The 15,015-nt window shown below is 43.8% G+C and overlaps 1 protein-coding gene across 1 annotated transcript in view; it reads right to left on the reverse strand.

The window, feature by feature from the left end:
- Positions 1 to 15,015, reverse strand: part of nbeal2 (neurobeachin-like 2) — a 110,303-nt gene that overhangs the window by 37,659 nt on the left and 57,629 nt on the right. The window contains exons 26-34 of the mRNA XM_080754576.1: positions 14,287 to 14,446; positions 13,380 to 13,468; positions 12,227 to 12,390; positions 11,164 to 11,737; positions 8,723 to 8,907; positions 7,500 to 7,656; positions 6,176 to 6,319; positions 3,750 to 4,073; positions 393 to 542 (exon numbers count right to left, since the gene is read on the reverse strand). Coding sequence (XP_080610702.1) covers positions 393 to 542; positions 3,750 to 4,073; positions 6,176 to 6,319; positions 7,500 to 7,656; positions 8,723 to 8,907; positions 11,164 to 11,737; positions 12,227 to 12,390; positions 13,380 to 13,468; positions 14,287 to 14,446 — 1,947 coding nt within the window. The remainder of the gene's footprint in view (positions 1 to 392; positions 543 to 3,749; positions 4,074 to 6,175; positions 6,320 to 7,499; positions 7,657 to 8,722; positions 8,908 to 11,163; positions 11,738 to 12,226; positions 12,391 to 13,379; positions 13,469 to 14,286; positions 14,447 to 15,015) is intronic.

Consider the following 15,015-nt stretch of genomic DNA (forward strand, 5'->3'; position numbering starts at 1 on the left):
CAATTTTTTTTTCTCCCCAATTTAGTCGTTATGCCAATTGATTCCTCTCCACACACATTTCTGTGTTGTCACTGCTGTTGTATCCTACTGTCTCACCTGCCAGTGAGGAGCCCCCACAGGGATGATGTAGGGCCTTCGCCCTACTCCTCCCGCCCAACACTCCCCGCTGACAGGTGCCGCCCCCAGCCCGTAGGGGTACGTGCAATGACAATTATCACAAGAACGTCGGTTGCACCATGGTGGATTCGAACGCACAACCTCCGTGGTATGGTGGGCAGGGACTTCACCACTTCGCCACACGAGCGCCCTCGCCACCGAATCTCATTGTCAGAGAGCATCAGATAATGAATATTTCAATTTAAGCTAAAAATTAAAATGAGATCTGCATGAACCTGGAACTTGTTCTTGCTGTCTGAGGTGTCTTTGTCCCTCCTCAACACGGTGCTCATCAGGTCGTCGAAGCAAGAGTTCCAGAAGTTGGACATCAGGTCGTGGTGCCTCCCAAACGTGTCCAGTTCATACTGCTCCATGGTGGGCTGAACCTGAACACACACACATAGTCGCCGTCAGGTTGAAACCTCCTGTATGTCCAAATCTGTTACTTTTCAGGAAAAGGAAAACATAACTAGCCTGACACTCAGCCTGAATCTTCATTTAGTTTCACCTAAATCGCCAGAATATGTTTTTCTTTTTATGGGCATGGCTGGCGATTCAGGGGCTGGATCCAGGCTAAAAAAGAATCTGCATTCCAAAGGATCTAATGTACTGTAGATATTAGTTGTGAGCTTGTGGATCAGCTACTTCTGGCAACTTTTGTGTGACACCATAGTATGAAGAAGAGGGGCATTAATTTAAAACATAAAAAGTTCAAATATGCAAGATACAAGATACGAGATACATGTTTTCTGCCTGACAGTGACAATATAATGGATTACATGTAAGGGATTTAAGTAATTATTATTTTTTAACTAACTATAAATGTATGTATTTATTTTTTGCATCTTGTGGCCAATGTTCAGGGAAGTGTGCATGCATGCAGGCAGCAAAGACGTGGAGGTGGGTGGAGGGTAACTACTGTATAACATTATGACCTCATCAAGAAGCTCTTCGTGTGTGTTTTATTTGAACTGTTGATTGATACAGTACACTGAAGAACTTAGAGTAAAAGATTCTTTGAGTACTTCAGTACTTTAAGTAATCAAAGGCATGGCTTTGATTATGTTTTAGCTTACTTTTACAATTCTAAAATCAGCAATCTGTAATGGACCCGTATTACACTTTGAGGAACCTTATGAATACTGAATAAATCCTACAATATATTATAATCATTTAGGGATGCACCAATATGAGTTAATGTCGAAGAGTCCTTGAGCAAGACTCTGAACCCCTAGTTGCTCCCGGTGAGTTGGTTGGTGCCTTGCATGTTTTCCTCGGCCATCGGTGTATGAATGTGTGTGTGAATGGGTGAATGTAATGCACAATCTATGTAAAGCGCCTTGGATAAAAGCGCTATATAAATGCACCATTTACCATTTATTTACCATTTATATGGAAATGCTTGGCAAATACAGATCTGTATTTGCCAAGCATTTCCATAAAGATAACATCAAAAACACTGGTATATACCAGTGTTTTTGATGTTATATTTTCCCCTATTTGTAACAGAGAAACAAATAAATATTCATTATAAGATATACCTGTTCATAATCTACAGCTTAATAGTAGGTTGCAGATAACCAACACACCAACATAGCCAGTACAAAATAGATGCTCATCAACAACATATAAATATCAGCTACTGCCATCGGTGAATCAGTTACTTTCAATGAGCGACACGTAGGGCTGTCACGATTATGACATTTTACATGACGATTATTTGTCCCTCAAATAATTGCGATTAACGATTTAATTGTGTTTTTGTCAATGACAATTACATTTCTGTTTGGCTTTTAGGCTTTTACATTGCACATGGTAGATATGACACATAACCTAAATATACAAAGAAATTACTGACATATTTGACAACTTTATACTTAAAAAAGAACATTGATAGTGGAAATAGCCGATCTACAAGCTCACAACGCGTCACATCGCGACGCGTTGTGAGCTTGTAGATCGGCTATTTCCACTATTTTTGACTCTTTTTTTAAATATATGAACGTTTTTCAACATGGAAACGATTATGACGATTATGAAAAATAATCGCGATTATGTCAAATAATCACGATTAGACGATTATGTAATAACTTTTGTGACAGCCCTAGCGACATGGCCATTAGCCATCAGTGTGCTAAATGATGGCCATGAAGCAAAACCATTGAAGCAGAGACGAACACAGAGAGACAGACACACTACTCAAACAACTAGACAACCGGGACGGACAGCTAAACACATCTAGCCTGGAAAACAATTAATGGAAGGGCGCAGAAGGGCGCGGAAGCACACACGCACGCATGCACGCACACACACACACACACAAAGTAAATACAGGGCTATAGGATGAAACTGCAGCATCTGCCAAACATATGCCATGGAGGCTAACAAATTGTGGAATCTGTATACAGAAGCAAAGTAAACAAAGCAGATTTATGAGCATGCACTGTCAACAGAGCCCCGCTGATAAATCCGCAGCTGAACCAGAGCGCTGCGTGCGTGTTTAGATTCACTTCACAGAATCTCTTTGGTCCTAAGTCTAAGTATAAACTCATCCTTTCCTTAAAACACACAGAAAGTCACAATGAAAGAAGAATGAAAATCTTAATCTAATTTGATCTACCTTAACTAAACCTTTTTTTTCTACGCAGAAAAACATTGTGTTAGATTTATTAGTCAGCCACCAGGAGGTACGTGGGGCTGGACTCCAGAGCGAACGCCAACGAGACACAGAACAGATCCAACATGAAGTTAAACAACAGTGGAGTGGACGGCGAGTGGTAGAACTGCCCCGTTTCAAAATAAACAACGTTAAGACGGAGACAAATTGCTGGTTAAAGTGCTATGCTTTATAACGCTGCTATGTTCATAATGACATGCATGGGAAACCTACGCCAGGGATTGTCAAAACCTTTTCAAGGACCCCCAGTCAATTTCAAGGACCCCCAGTTTGGTATGCATTTTGGTTCCATTCTGAGTTACAGACCTGTAAGGGTCCAATTGGTTCCTAACTATCAATCACTTAGCTGGGGACCCCTTGGAACCAACCCCCCCCCCCCCCCAAGGACCCCTGACCACACTTAACAACCACTGAAGAATGCAATTCCCAAGGAACATTTATTGGGGAGCACTCGTTTTGGTTCACGCATTGCATTGCATTTGTGCAATTTTTCAACAACTGCATGACTTTTTTATTTACTTTCGAGAGCAAGCCATTTAGGTCCGAGAGACACACCTGAACGACATGAACTAAAACAAGCGTTCCCTCCACACGACTCAGCAATTGGGGGTGGGAACATTTCCTTGGGAATAGCTTACATTCATAAATGTTTTGACTAATAAAAGTATTCAAACCAGGTCTATTTAGTCCCAGAAAACACCACCCAACACCAACTGAATAACATTTACCTCCTGATATCAAAACTGTGAACAGCAGTACTAGTAGAAGTCCCCAAAGTCCCGTGGCTTATCTCTGACAAACAGTGTGATCTGCAGTGGTTCTCTGGCCCCCAAAATGGGGAGGATATTGTTACATTGGCCAGTGTTTCCAAACCACTGGGTCGGGGCATAGAAGGGGGTCAGATTCAAGCACTGACCTGATACTGATAAAAGCCCTGCCACTCTGCAGTGTGGCAGTAGGTCTGCAGGTCCTGGGCGAAGGTGGCACTGCCGTTGGTCACTGGCAGGTTGGGCAGGAGTTTGTGTAGAGTGATGGGGTCAGCGTGCTGGTCCAGGAGGGTGCGAACGATTGGCACCAGTTGGGCAAAGGTCTCAGAGTTTCTGCAGTCGGTGTCTTCCATTACACCTCCGGGCCACAGGGGGGCACCCAGACGCCCAAGCAGGAAGCACACCTCCTCCCAGCTCAGGCACAGGACGGTCTGGAGGAGGCTGTGGAGCTTCACGCACGCCATCACACACACCTGCAGACAGGCGGAGTTAAAGCAAGGAGAACTCATAGGTGACAGTCGTTAAAATGCACATTGAAATGGAATTCCTTTACTGTTATTTACCCAGGCTAGTAGCTGAGCACGAGCGAACTCTTTTTCAGCCACACCCTGCGCAGCTTGTAGATCTGCTGTTTTCACTAGTTTGGGTCCTGGGTAAACGTCGAGTTTTCTTTTGGGTCACAGGCTAAAAGGTTTGGGTACCACTGCTTTAGACCACACTGCACTTTGGAGTTTACGCTACTCCACAGATGATTGGTTTGACTTCTCAGTCTCAAGAAAGATCAGTAAAACAATACAGTAATGGTGATTTATGTTGAGAACATTGGTGTTTCTAGTGTTAATTGTGATTTATACTTAAGCTGCATACCAAAAATAGCTGATCTACAAGCTCGCATCGGGTAGCAGCGCAGTGTGCAATGTGAGCTTATAGATCAGCTATTTCCGACGTGCGACAGCGCGCAAACCAAGAATAAATCAGCCATTACTTTGACCCTCCCCTGTTTAAAGAGCTGTAAGATTTTCCCTTTCCTTAGGGACACCCACTGTTATATCTGTACATAATTATTTCATAATTTATGTCTTTAGAGAAGGGGGAGGGGGGAGATGCACTCTGAAAGCACTCCCAGCCATGATGGAAATTCTTATGAAGTGTTATTTATGACCATATGGTTCCACAATGCTAGAGTGGTGGTAGCAGCAGGAGTCATAACTCTGTGAGGAGTTGCCCTTTCATACAGAGAAACACTCCCTTTAGGAATGCCTTGCAGTGTCTGTGTACGCACATCCCTACAAGGCCTGGAATTTCTAAACAGGCTTTTATCAAAAGGACGGGAGGGAGGAGAGACTGGTCCATGAGCTATTTCAAATTAATTTGAATAATATTGGCCAGCGTCAGTCTGTTTTCATTACGGCACATGTGGTTTGGGTTTGTGAGAGGCACGTACAATACAAGATACGGTGGCTGAGGTCTGTGTCGAAGTGCTAGAGGTGAGGAGGAGTAGTCGTGGTGGGATTGAGGAAGGTCTGAAGTGCTTGATGTGTGAACCTGACCTGTGTGGGACTGATTTACGGATATGTTTGGCATATCTTGGGTGATGTTGCCGCATGTCACTCCCCATCTCCCCATTGGTCCATAATATGGTTTTATACAGGTTTTAGCCTAAACAACCACTCAGATATTGAAATTTCATGTTCTGTCTGTCTCTAATTCCAAGCCATTCCAGATGCAATACCAAAATGCCCTTTGTAGGCAACGGGCTGCTGTCTTTGGGCTAAAATTGGAACGATACAGAGAAGATACCATGGCACCATGCTAATCTTCTCTGTATCGTTCCAATTTTAGCATGGTTCCACCTCATATATATATAGTCTCAATAGAATAGCCTCCCAAAAAAGTACCGCCCCCTTCTGGAGGGGGCCCAATAGGAAATGAGCCCCCTGTGACATGGGGCCGATTTCAAAAGAGTACCGTTCAGACACGCCCATTCAGAAAATCACTGAAATGAAAGGCAAGGCTTAAAGTTAATGAATTGTTTTTTTTGGGCTGGAAGAGACACTGGGAAGACCAAAAAACAAGAAAAAATAAATACATTTTGAATTTCATGGTGTAGTCCTCCAGGGTTCCCCAATTAGTTTTCCCCAAGGGCCGAATTATGTCTAGGTTACCAAGCCGAGGGCCACAACATTGCAGGGGGCGACGGTGGCGTTCCCACTACTCCAGCGACAGTTTTCGTCATTGTCGAGTGAAAATGTCCAAAACCGTTCGTTTTGAATTTATCATTTTAAAAATGATTTAAACTAGTGAAAACAGCCGATCTACAAGCACACAACGCCTCGCACCGCGAGGCGTTATGTGCTTGTAGATCTGCCGTTTTCACTACTTTTGTGCAGACGGCCTTGTATGATTTGCGAAAAATGTACAAATTTGGAGATACGAGATTTTCACCCGATATACGACGATATACTAGTGTTGTTGCTGCTCTTATACCACCATTATTACTGGGGTTGGTGTGGGCCAGACAGTAGCCCCCCCGCGGGCCGCAAATGGCCCCTTTAAGCCCAAGCGCTGATCGAACCTGGGAGTGCTGCTGTTGGATGTATCCGGTGATGATCCGCAGGCCTATCTGAGCCATCTCCCTCAGCTCTGTGTTGCCTGGACTGCCGGGGGTGCTGTGCCACGCCTGCAGCCTGTCCAGCAGGTTCACCACCCCCTCAAAGATCTGCAACACACACACACGCACACGCACACACACACACACACACACACACACACACACACACACACACACACACAGGCAACACCCGTCAACCAAACAAACAGTCACTCACCTGTCTCCACACCTCATGACCTCCAACTATACCATTTCGTCACTGTCGGGCAGAAACCTTGTATCTCCAAGTTTCAACTTTGTACGTTTTTTCCAAGACTGTCGCATTAAACTAGTGAAAATAGACGATCTACAAGCACACAACGCCCCGTTGGTGGTGCGAGGCGTTGTGTGCTTGTAGATCGGCTATTTTCACAATTTTATTTCACAATTTCTTTTTGGACATACAAGGTTTCCACCCAAGAACAACGATTTATAACAGGCAGGCATCCACACCCAGACCTGTTCACAGTTTTAAACGTACTGGTCCAAATCAATGATTACAGTTTCAGTCTAATGGCCTTGATGTAATGGCTGTGATGCACTTGGTATTTAAAATGCACCTTCTAAGTAACTGAATGCAAAGAATGCTACAGTGCCTACGTCACCATAGACTCATGCTGATTTTAGTTTTGTGGAACATTCACAAAGGATGCTTTTTGAGTCCTGCTTATATAAGAAAGGGCACCAGCACACTTTCTTCTTCACTTCAGAAGCAACTTTCGCTACACAGACAGAAGGTCTGTGTAACAAAACTTTATTTATTTTCCCAGTAAATACATTTTGTTAATTGCAAGTGAAAAGTCCTTTCTTGAGTCTGCCTTGGTCTACTTACTCCAATGCACCTGTCGAACTGTAGTGTGTGTGTGTGTGTGTGTGTGTGTGTGTGTGTGTGTGTGTGTGTGTGTGTGTGTGTGTGTGTGTGTGTGTGTGTGTGCGCACGCGCGTTTCTGTCTGCAAGTGTGTGCGAGCATGTGTGCGCGTTCGGTTACAATTAGTAGAAGATTCAAGTTGGGACCAGGGTTAGGATTAGACATACAGTATAGGAATCAGGACTAGATTTAAGGGTTGTGATTAGGTTTAGGTTTAGGGTCAGGGGTTAGGGTTGGGGTTAAAAATGGCACACAAAAAGTCCTGTGTCTGTGTGTGTGTGTGCGTGTGTGTGTGTGTGTGTGTGTGTGTGTGTGTGTGTGTGTGTGTGTGTGTGTGTGTGTGTGTGTGTGTGTGTGTGTGTGTGTGTGTTGTACCGTACCTTCTCGCTCCACAGAGCGTGGTTGTCGGTTCCCTCAGCGAACAAGAAGTCCTGCAGCAACCTGAGGAGTCTCACCAGACTAGGGCAGAAGGGCAGCGACACTCCCTGAGAGTCCCTCAGGTCTGAGAGAGAGGACTCCAGCATCATCTCCAAGAAGCTGCCACGTGCACGCACACACACACACACACACACACACACACACACACACACACACACACACACACAGAGATGGGAGAACTGTTACTACAGTACCAAGGTATCACTGAATCTCTAATAACTAACACCACAGACTGTGGTATTTATTGGTAGGGGAGTTGAGTAAGTAAATAAGTAGTATGTCTACTGTAATTAGTTTGAGGTCTAATGTCTAGAGTGTAGTTGAAGACATGGAAGCATCTAATGCTTAATTTATGCTCAGCAGACAAGACAAGCAGACAAGAAAACACATATACTGGCTCACAAAGTGTCGTGTCCGCGACGCGCTGTGAGCTTGTCGGCACACCCTGCAGAAAATCGTCCTTAATCCATTCAGAACGGTTACACTATAACACCACAGACTGTGGTATTTATTGGTAGGAGGGTTGAGTAAGTAAATAAGTAGTATGTCTACTGTAATTAGTTTGATGTCTAATGTCTAGAGTGTAGTTGAAGAGATGGAAGCATTTGTTTTTCCTAACCCGAAGACACAGTTTTCATGGATAAACTACAGTTTCTCGTGCGCTTGAGCTTTAACCCAGCTTTCTATGGTTGTAAATTCAATCGTTTCAGTCATAATACCTACATGAGGAATGATGGAGGCTGGGGGGGAGAGACATTTTCCCCAATTAAAAACTTTCCTCAAGCCAATCACTCAGCATGCATGTAAAAGCTTCAATCAAAATATTGCCGTAACCTCAATTAACCTTTAGTAATCAAGGTAATTCAGACTGTTGCAAGTCTTTCTCCAGAACGTTCTAATGCTTAATTTATGCTCAGCAGACAGACAAGCAGACAAGAAAACACATATACTGGCACACAAAGTGTCGTGTCTGCGACGTGCTGTGAGCTTGTCGGCACACCCTGCAGAAAATCGTCCTTAAAGTGGTTTCATCTCGTCATGAATCTTTGGTCTGGACTTTGCTTACGTGACAGGTGTGCATGTGAACGCTCTCCTCTCTCCTCCCGGGTCTATAATGCATGTTGACAGGACATCATGTGACCGTCACACACACACACCGACTGACCTGCGTTTGATGTCGTCGGGCGGTCGGACCAGCTGGCAGGAGGAGCCCAGCTTGGTGAGGACAGAGAAGACCTGTCCCCTGTCCCTCCACACGGCGTCCTCCGCCCCCTCCACGGGGCTGCCGCTCCACAGCACAGAGAACACGATGTTGGTCAGAAGGTTGCACAGCTCCTCCTCCGGTGTCTGCTGCAACCAAAAGAACAACATTCCAATCTTTGTTTTAAATACAATTATGCATTAAGCCACGACCCCCATTTTTTGATGCAATCTCTATCTCAGGGGCACCAATCTACACTTTAATATCAGTGATAATTTAAATTGGAGGCTGTAGAAAAAGGAACCAAAATGGGCCTGTCTGGTTCCATTTGTTTGTACACTCTCAGAGTTCCACAACCCTAAGGGCCCATTTGTCATGTCATCCGCATTTTGTACCAGTGATTTGTGCATCATGAAACTGTACTTTTTTCTATTGCAAACTGCTAATAAACTCTTCAATCAATCAATCAACCATTCCTAAAGTTGCCTTGTGATGGACCCCACCTGGAAAGAGGAAACAAGGGAGGCCAAAAACAACCTGGCAAAGAACTGTGACATCGTAACTGAAGATGGGACACCTAACATGAGGCGAGGCATAACATGCTGCACAGGATCGGACCAGATGGAAGCAGATAGTCACAGTCTTATGTTACACAGGAAATAAAGAGGATAAGTAAGTAAGTAAGGGCCCATATGACTCCTAACTATTAATCATTTAGCGGGGGACCCCACATTTAGAATGAGACCCCATATTTAGAATCAGTGGTATAGGATATTAGTGGAGAGACAGGAAGAATGTGCAACACACAATTGTTGAATGTGGTTTGACAAACTTGATGCCCTATCCAGTCACTTACAGTAAATTAAATAATCTTTTTCTATTTTATTTAAGATGTGACACTTACTGTATACTGATACTGTGCTTATAACTATTCCTAAAGTTGGGACTGAGTTGGGTATGAAGTGATATGTTCTGCACATTTAGCCTGCTGGTGGACAATGTGACTCCCAGTGAATTTAAACACTATTGACAGCTGCATTTCTTCATTGACAATGTGTAGGTATTCTGCACTATGATGCTGTATTTGCACTTTTAGATTTTATCTCAAAATAGACGTCAGTAGGAGCATCTGGGACATTATGAAGAGTAGAATTTGGCTACCGGTAGACAGTATATTCTCAAATAAAGACGTGTGTATACATACTGTATATTTATAGAAAAAAGGTTTCTAACGCCAGTATTCTGGTGCTGTGTGGAATGACAGGCCTAAACAGTCGGTGGAAAATACTGTATTTACATATTGTCTCAATATTATGCAGCCCTGCCTCTGTTCTTGTGTCTTGTGTGTTTTGCATGATACCTTTGCTCAACAAAAATAACATATATTATCACATTCTGCGAAAATAGCACATCTACGAGCTCACAACACATTGCAATACAACAAGTTGTGAGCTTGTAGGCTATTTTAGGCAAAGAGATTACTAGGTATAGAGGAAAAAAATAGATGCAGACCAAATTAGGGTACAAGAATCTTATCTGAAACCAATCCGTAGCATATGGAAACTAATCCAGAACCTGTGAAATACCTTCTGCTTAGTTCTTGTAGTCGAACAGAGACGGGCCACAACTGGCCTGCCAGAAATAATAGGCTACTGGCCTAGCAAATTATTTTGTAAATGCATTTATGCAACTGGGTTAGGATGAATGCATAGTTTGAGTGCTCTGTATTCACTGTCAACATTCCTCTTTAGACTTTTGTCTGAAGATCCTTTCTTGCCAACGTGTTTCACATGCCTTAAACAATACAATGTTTCTCTGCGGATCTAAAAATAAACCTTGATTGGGTTGACCTGACAGCTGAAGGGTTAGGGTACGTTCTGTAGGCTCTAATGGCTGACAGCAACCAATTCCGGTGCCAGGCGGCCCATTATTTGCTGCATGTCACTCCAATACTCTCTCTCCTTGTTTCCTGACTCTACACTGAGCATCGAATGAACGCTAGAAAAGCTCTAATCGATCCTTCCCCCCAAAAAAAGAAAGAAAGAAAAAAGAAGAAACCTTGAACAATTTTCTACAAAAGAGTTCTTGTCTTTCTCTGTTCTCTCCAGATAAAACATACTTTCCACTTTTTGAGCGGTGCTAACCGTTCCCACATCTGGCTTCGTCTGTATGTACCGGTACGTATGTCCCCTGTTTGTGTGTACGTACTGTATGTCCCACTCCATCCCACATTGGCCACGCTTCACAGGGCGCTTAAAGACATTAACCTAATGAATAGCACTGCTCGCTTAACACAGGGTGATTTTTAATGAACTAAATGTCCTCTAAGTGCAACACATACAGTTCAAGAGTACTGTCTTACAGTCCGATCCCTGGTTTGAGTGGTTATAGTGGGACTCTCCTACCTGTGGATTGGACGTGTTGGAGATGGTGTCCCCAGTGGGGGGGTCGCTGTTGTCGTCCAGAACGTTGGACAGACTGTTGCTCATGCGGGCCCTGAGGGCGGGGAAGGGCTTGCTGTGCTCCAGGGGAGAGGGCGTGTCCGGCTGGCTGCTCACTGGCGTGTGCGGGCCCGTCCCCGGCGCGCTGCCGCCCCCTTCGCCCAGCCTGCCCGGCAGCTCCATCATGTCGAAGGGCGAGGTGCCGAAGGGGGAGAGCGGGTGGTAGGTGCCCTCCTCGTCCAGCCGCGGCGAGGGGATGTCCACGGTGGCGGAGGTGGAGGACGTGGAGCGGCTCTCCTGCTCCATGGAGTCGAACGACTTGAAGTGGAGCGAGTCGGCGTAGCTCTTCAGGTTGCCGCCGCCTCTGACTCCTCCTCCGTTGGGCGGAGACAGGGACAGGTCGGAGAAGCCCTCCGAGATGTCCCGCTGTCCGGTGCCCTCGTCCTCCTCGTCCTCCAGGTCCTCGTCGTCCTCGTCCTGCGAGGAGGAGAAGGGGAACATGTCGGCGCGCCCGTCCTCTATGACCAGGCTCTGCTCCCTGTGGACAGGGACGTCACCATCAGGACATGTTAGATTGACCATTGGCCATTAATTGTCTTACAAATAATTGCGATTGATGATTTCAATTGTGTTTTTTGGCATTGAACATTGCCAAAAAAAAAGAAATCTGTTTGCCTTTTAGGCTTTGTAAACAATAAAATAAAATGCACATAGCTTAAATATAAAAAAAAAAATACTGACAATGATGACCAGTACCAATAATGAATATAAAAACTGTACTACTGCAAAAACAGGCCATACATTTGATAATTTCATTAATCATCTGTAAAACTGTTTTCAAAAAATGTATGTTGTGAGCTTGTAGATTGGCTACTTTCACTACTTTTCAACAGACACATTTAACCGTCAAATGGATGAAGGGATGGAAACGAATCTGACGATTATGAAGACAAAGAAAATAATAATAATAATGGCGATTATGTCGAATAACTACGATCAATTGCGACTCTGACTGTAACAGGCCTACCTGTGGAGAGGGGGTCTGGAGGCAGGGGTCTCCAGGGAGCCCCCCGCCAGGCTGGTGGCATAGGACTCCTTCACATAGAGCTTGGTCAGGACGTCCTGCCAGCCAGGCTGCTTGGCCAGCTGCTTCACATAGTCCTCAGTGGAGTAGTAGATGAGATGGAAGAGCTGAGGGGAGCGAGAGAGCATCAGTGATGCAGTAGTGGGAAAAATACTCAAATGTTTTACTTACGTAAAAGTATCAATACTGCAATTGTAGAAATACTCTGTAAAAAGTTAAAGTCCAGAATTCAAAATGTACTTGAGTAAAAGTGCAAAAGCACCAGAAGTAAAAGTACTCTTTATGCGGGGTGTCTCGTTTCACAATGCATTACATTGCGACGCATTGTGAGCTTGTAGATCGCCTATTTTCAAATGGCTGAAATGTATATAGGGTTGAATTGATTAATGTATGTTTTGTAATAATAATTAATCTACAAAGTAACTAGTAACTCAAGTTTTCAAATAATTGTAGTGGAGTAAAAGTAAAATATTTGGATCTGAGAGGAAACAGAGTATAAGTAAAAGCATTGGAAATTGGAAATACTCAAGTAAAATACAAATACCTCAAAACTGTACTTAAGTACAGCACTTCAGAAAATGTACTTACACCACTGTCAGTGATGTAGCGAGGTCAATTTCAAGCAATTTGTCCTGTATTTACACATACGTCAAGAAAGGCCGGCTTTGAACCTGTGATGTCATGTGTACAGTAGCTATGTGCTAGTGTGGTGAGACCCCGGGATGACCCCCAAATGATCACGTGAAACAGCGTGCAAAGAAAACAATGAAGTGCTACAAAGTAACTAGGATACGAGTAGCCAGACAATCAGAGATTTCCGTCCACCAAAAGGTCTAGTGAATCTCAATTCACTGTAGGGGTTAAAACTGGTGGAAACAATTCAGAAACAATGCATTGTGGAACCATTGCAAAGACTTGGATGGTCCTTCGTATAGGGGCGGTATTAGGACTACTCAAAGCAGTGGAGGTTTTCTCCACTTTTACATTGAATTCAGATTTACACGAGACTACCAGGTAAACATCAAACTTAGCATCAATAATTGTAACCGGATATGAGCAGCCAGAGAAGAGAGTGCGCTCATGTGGACTGACAGACCTTACGACAGACATCCAGACGGACAGTGAGCTCAGCTCTGTGGGACAGATAGGCTACAGCCAGAAGATCTCTGAAGTTAGGGCTGGGATCTGATGGACAAACAGATGGATACATTAATTTAACAGAGGATGCCGTATCAGCACTGTCTGCCACACAGTCGGAGCTAAACGTTTGACATATTTGAAAACAAACAACACTAGAACAGATACTCTTTCAAAAATAGTACAAGCTACTATACAAGCTCCCAAGAGGTCGCACTGCACAGTGGGGACTTAAAGGAAAGGTTAAGCTCCCACTGGGTTAAAAGTCAAACATGAAAGAAGATCTACAAACTCAAAATATGTGGTGTAAGCTAGTAGATCTGTTATTTTTGCTACTTTTTATTTTACTTTTAGACACATTGATTTACAAAATAATGACCCAAAGATGCAAGTTAAAATTTTGTGCAGCATTTTGGACTACCTCCAAACATACAAGGCATCACGGCCCACCTGTGATCTTTTGCGCCCCCCTAAGGCTGTAGTTCTCAAACCTTTTAGTGCGAAGTAAATTATATGTATTTGGCCGCGGACCCCCATCTGAAAATGTTTTGTGCCAGTGACCCCCAGGAAGGAAGATTTATGTTAAAATAAATTCAAAATGATTCAAATTGTTGCAAAAAATTTAAATATTTTTCAAAGATTTTCAAAAATAGCAGATGTACGAGCTCGCATCTGCTATTTTTGAATAGCCAACATATAAATGGATAAAGGGGTTAAAATGATTGTGATGCTACATGTACATTACATACTTTTGCTGGACCCCACTTTGAGAACCAATGCCCTGAAGGGTCCCCAGACCCCAGGTTGGGGAAAAAAACGTTCTGGCAGACCCATGTCCTCCCAGACGAAGGTCTGTTTTAAATTACCTGTAGCGAGGACCTGCTCGTACAGACAGCGCACGGTCGCCATGGTTACCGGGACGTCTCCGAGGAAACAGACCAGGCCCAGATAGCCAAAGTCCTTTAGCTTGATGCGCTGCTTGGTGCGCTCGGAAACCCTGTCACTGTTCAGCAGCTTCTTCATCACCTGGAGACATGGACACGTTCATTCATTTATTCACTTGTTTACTTCAATGGTTCTCAACCTTTTCAGGCTGTGACCCCCAAAATAATCATGTTTTAAACTGAAGAGCACTAAGAGTTGAGGCATTACATTTTGTACAACACGGTTCTATTGTGAAAATAGCAGATCTACATGCTCACAACGCCTCGCAACGCCTTGCAACGCGTTGTGAGCATGTAGATCTGCCAATTTGGCCAATGTTTAATTTGTCATGTTAGAGGCATTCAAAAGTCCTTAAATTGTCACTTTAGAAATGTGCAGATACCTTCTATACACTTAAACCTTATGTTGTTTTGTTTACAGTAGAGTGAGAAAACAGTTAATCATCTGGGGACCCCCCAAAATAATTTGGGGACCCAGGACCACAGGTTGAGAACCACTGGTTTACTTGACAGTATTTTCATTTTTTTCTGTAGTCCCTGGTTCGATAATTCACGCCTAGATTAAAAGGTATAAAAGGCAGGTGTGTACGTACGCAAAGAGCAGCTGGCGACAATAAAACAATAAACCTGCACACTGCCGATTTGCACGGA

The sequence above is a fragment of the Nannobrachium achirus genome (genome assembly GCF_963921795.1).
Source record: "Nannobrachium achirus genome assembly, chromosome: 2".
Classification (NCBI taxonomy): domain Eukaryota; kingdom Metazoa; phylum Chordata; class Actinopteri; order Myctophiformes; family Myctophidae; genus Nannobrachium; species Nannobrachium achirus.